Source organism: Aphis gossypii, chromosome 2 (genome assembly GCF_020184175.1).
Source record: "Aphis gossypii isolate Hap1 chromosome 2, ASM2018417v2, whole genome shotgun sequence".
Lineage (NCBI taxonomy): Eukaryota > Metazoa > Arthropoda > Insecta > Hemiptera > Aphididae > Aphis > Aphis gossypii.
Genome location: NC_065531.1, coordinates 16,237,877 through 16,241,102, shown reverse-complemented (window position 1 = coordinate 16,241,102; position 3,226 = coordinate 16,237,877). Strand labels below are relative to the sequence as shown.

At 31.3% G+C, this 3,226-nt stretch overlaps 1 protein-coding gene across 6 annotated transcripts; it reads right to left on the bottom strand.

The window, feature by feature from the left end:
• Positions 1-52: 52 nt before the first annotated feature.
• Positions 53-3,206, bottom strand: LOC114125942 (intraflagellar transport protein 20 homolog). Of its 6 annotated transcripts, none has more exons than XM_050201249.1 (4): positions 3,033-3,206; positions 515-646; positions 293-447; positions 53-196 (listed from the first exon to the last, which is right to left on the bottom strand). In XM_050201249.1, the coding sequence occupies exons 2-4, from the start codon at positions 639-641 to the stop codon at positions 80-82; spliced, it is 399 nt and encodes a 132-aa protein (XP_050057206.1). In that variant the 5' UTR covers positions 642-646; positions 3,033-3,206; the 3' UTR covers positions 53-79. The 6 variants fall into 6 exon arrangements, with proteins under 6 accessions (XP_050057206.1, XP_050057203.1, XP_050057205.1 ...); XM_050201246.1 differs by having other exon boundaries at positions 2,937-3,203; XM_050201248.1 differs by having other exon boundaries at positions 3,014-3,203.
• Positions 3,207-3,226: the final 20 nt, after the last annotated feature.

The following is a 3,226-nucleotide window of genomic DNA, read 5'->3' as shown; positions in this document are numbered from 1 at the left end:
GTATTACTATTCATTTGTATCGTTATGCCTTTGTTCATGAATAAGTGAATAACTCGCACTGCGAGTTATCCAAAACCGTTTAATTTTGAAACGATAACCGATTTATTAAATCCGTTTGGTCGGATTCGATTTTTTGCAGCGACCGGTGTTCTATCCTGTAACGTTCGAGCTCCGTAGTCTTTTGTTCGATTTGCGACTGAAACAGAAAAATATTAAACTGTTAGACACGGTGTTCAACATAGCACTACGATTTGGAATCCGAAAAGCCCGACCCCAGCCCCCGCACAGTTACTTTTAACTTGGCGATTTCTTCTTCCGCCTTGTTGGGCAACGACGCCAACTTGTTCGACACGACGATCGCATCTCGCTTTTCCCTCTCCACCTGTTTGGCCAGATGGTCCATGACGCCAATGAACGTGTCAACCGACTCGCGGTATACCTCTATATCTGAAATACAAAAAACGAAAATTATATTTCGATTTCTCGGCAGCCGTCCGTATAGTCCCGTGATTACCGTTCGTGAATTCTGCGCATTTGTCCCTCAGACCTGCCACCTTGTCTGCCAACACGGGTTCCATGACTCTGGCTTTACCCATGTCGTCGACGCACACGACATCCGACACTGGTACGCTGTCGGCCATCGTTTCTACAAAAAAAAAAAAAAAAACCACGATGTACATTATTACAACATCACAACGGGTATCGAAAGGGGGCTTAAAATAACGTTCATCATATCATGACGTAATTTATACTATAAAAATATATTATAAGATATTTCTTTGGTAAAAAATGGTAAATTATCGACAGTAAAAAATTGTTCAAGTGCAAAATGAACCAATAAAAATAGAATCGATCGATGATTATACCAAACCGATGACATGTTGAAGATCGTTACAACATTGCTTCTACCCGTAAAAGCCGCACGAGTCGGCGGAGAAGTGTACTCAGTACTCACTATGACACTAACCGCTTGGTATCATTATATACAGATAATATACTTTTGTAAAGTAACAAATCCTGATCAATCCATCATATTCGAAGTACCTATACGCCATCGGCCATTTGAACAGACGATATAATTCGTTTAATCGAGATTTATAAATTAGGGACCATTCCGATACGTCATGATTATCAACGCGAAATTTATAAAATACGATTGTTATTTTATTGTTTTATTTATATGTTTTTATATGATACATAGATATATAATATATAAAAGTATTATACATATTAATAATATAAATTATAAAATAAGCACACAGCACATGCATCTGTTACAACAGTTCTTTAGTCAAATATTTTAAATCCATTTTTTTAAAACTGTGTTTAAATACAGTAAGTTACAAGCACGCCAGGAAGTGTTTAAAATAAATTGTAATTAATTTCAAGAAAAATATCTGTTAGGTAATACATTTTAAATATTCTTATTTAGGTGTATAACTATGGTATGTACGAGCATACAGGTAAGACAATTAATTTTATTATTAGTTACTAATAATTAGTTATTACTAATTACGAATTGAAAATTGTGATGGCACATTTTAAGTGTCATTATAAATTGATACTACATTACTACCTACAATCTACCGAATTATAAATAGTACAGATATTATATAAAGGTACTGAAAATAAACATAAATGTGATTTATTTAATAATTCGAAAATATTTTAATATCAATTAAACTATTAAACAATTAGCGGTTGTTAAGCATCCGAGTATATGTATTTAAATACAATTTTATTGGATTATCTTTAATACTGTCTTGAATGTATTTGTATTTAAAAATCAAAAACTTTTTAAAAATTTAAAGAATTATTCATCTCATTTTATTTATTTTTTAATTTCTAATAATATAACTTTCGAATACTTAATAGTAATTCGAGTTTTTAGTTTTGGTCGGAAACAATATAAATCACCTAGCTATACCTACTTATTCTATTTGATATTTTCACTTACCTATGTATTTTAAAATATAGCTCTGAAATTTATTTGTTCGGCGCCTTTAGACAATTGACTTCTAAATTCGAATATTTAGATGATTTATTCTCAAAAATATTGGTGAAAACAAAGCAACGCTTGAAAGCTTAGCAAATCAAACAATTTTCGGTACCTACCTGGCTACCTAACTTTATTATAGTTTTAGTAAAGTTATTCAATAAAATAAATTAATTAACACTAAGCTAATTATTAAGAAGTTATTTTGTATTTGTATTATTTATTACATTCATAAGTCATAATATACATCGTTTTATTGACTTTATTGTCAAGTAACTATTTATAGAATATAGATTTTTTTACCCAAAGTTCCAAGAAGTCCCCCAGGTGCGCATTGTTTAATAAAATCACCTATTGCCAATGAGTCATTGTAGAAATGACAACCATACAAGTTGCAATATTTTAATCAATTTTAACATTTAAGAATATTAAACTTAAACATAGTTCAACTAGGTATTTCAAGACTTTCACTACCTAATTAAAATAATAAATTATCAGCTGGAATTTCCGAATGTATTGTAGCTGGTTAATCACGTCTTTGCATTCTTTGCAGCCATCAATATTGCGGACGTCAAACTATGCACACGTACGATAACACTACAAATAGCAATTAGCAAATACTCAAAAACAACTATGACGTAGGCGATTTGCTAATAATTTATTTCGTCCACCTCTACAATCATATTTGGATTACTTATTCGAATATTTTCCGTCCACGCGGGATCAATCCTACGGATTGTTATTGTTTGTCATTTAGGAACTATCGTATAATATCATACAAAATAAATTCGAGAGATTAATAATTCGACATCAGATAATTAATAATTTATTAAAAATATAAAACGCCCGACTACAATAATATTTAAATATTAATAATCTAGGCTTTCGTTATTATTTGCTATTTATAATATCGTGTATTTAAAAGTGTGCGTGTCATTACGGAAAATCGGTGCTTCAACACTTCTACGCTATAGCAGGTATAGTGAAACGCGCGTATTTCTTAAATATTTTTGATACTTTCTTGTCGTTGTCTTACGCACGAATCACATCCGCGAGGTTAGGTTAGGTTACCCAAAGACTCGGTCGGTGATATGATTTTTTTTTTTTTTTTAAAAAAAACATAAACGGTAAAGATTGCACAATAAACAACTATAATGGCCAATAACCTTTTAAATTTTTATAATAATCTAGGATTTCTGCGCGCACCTTCAAGTGTACGAAATAAATACC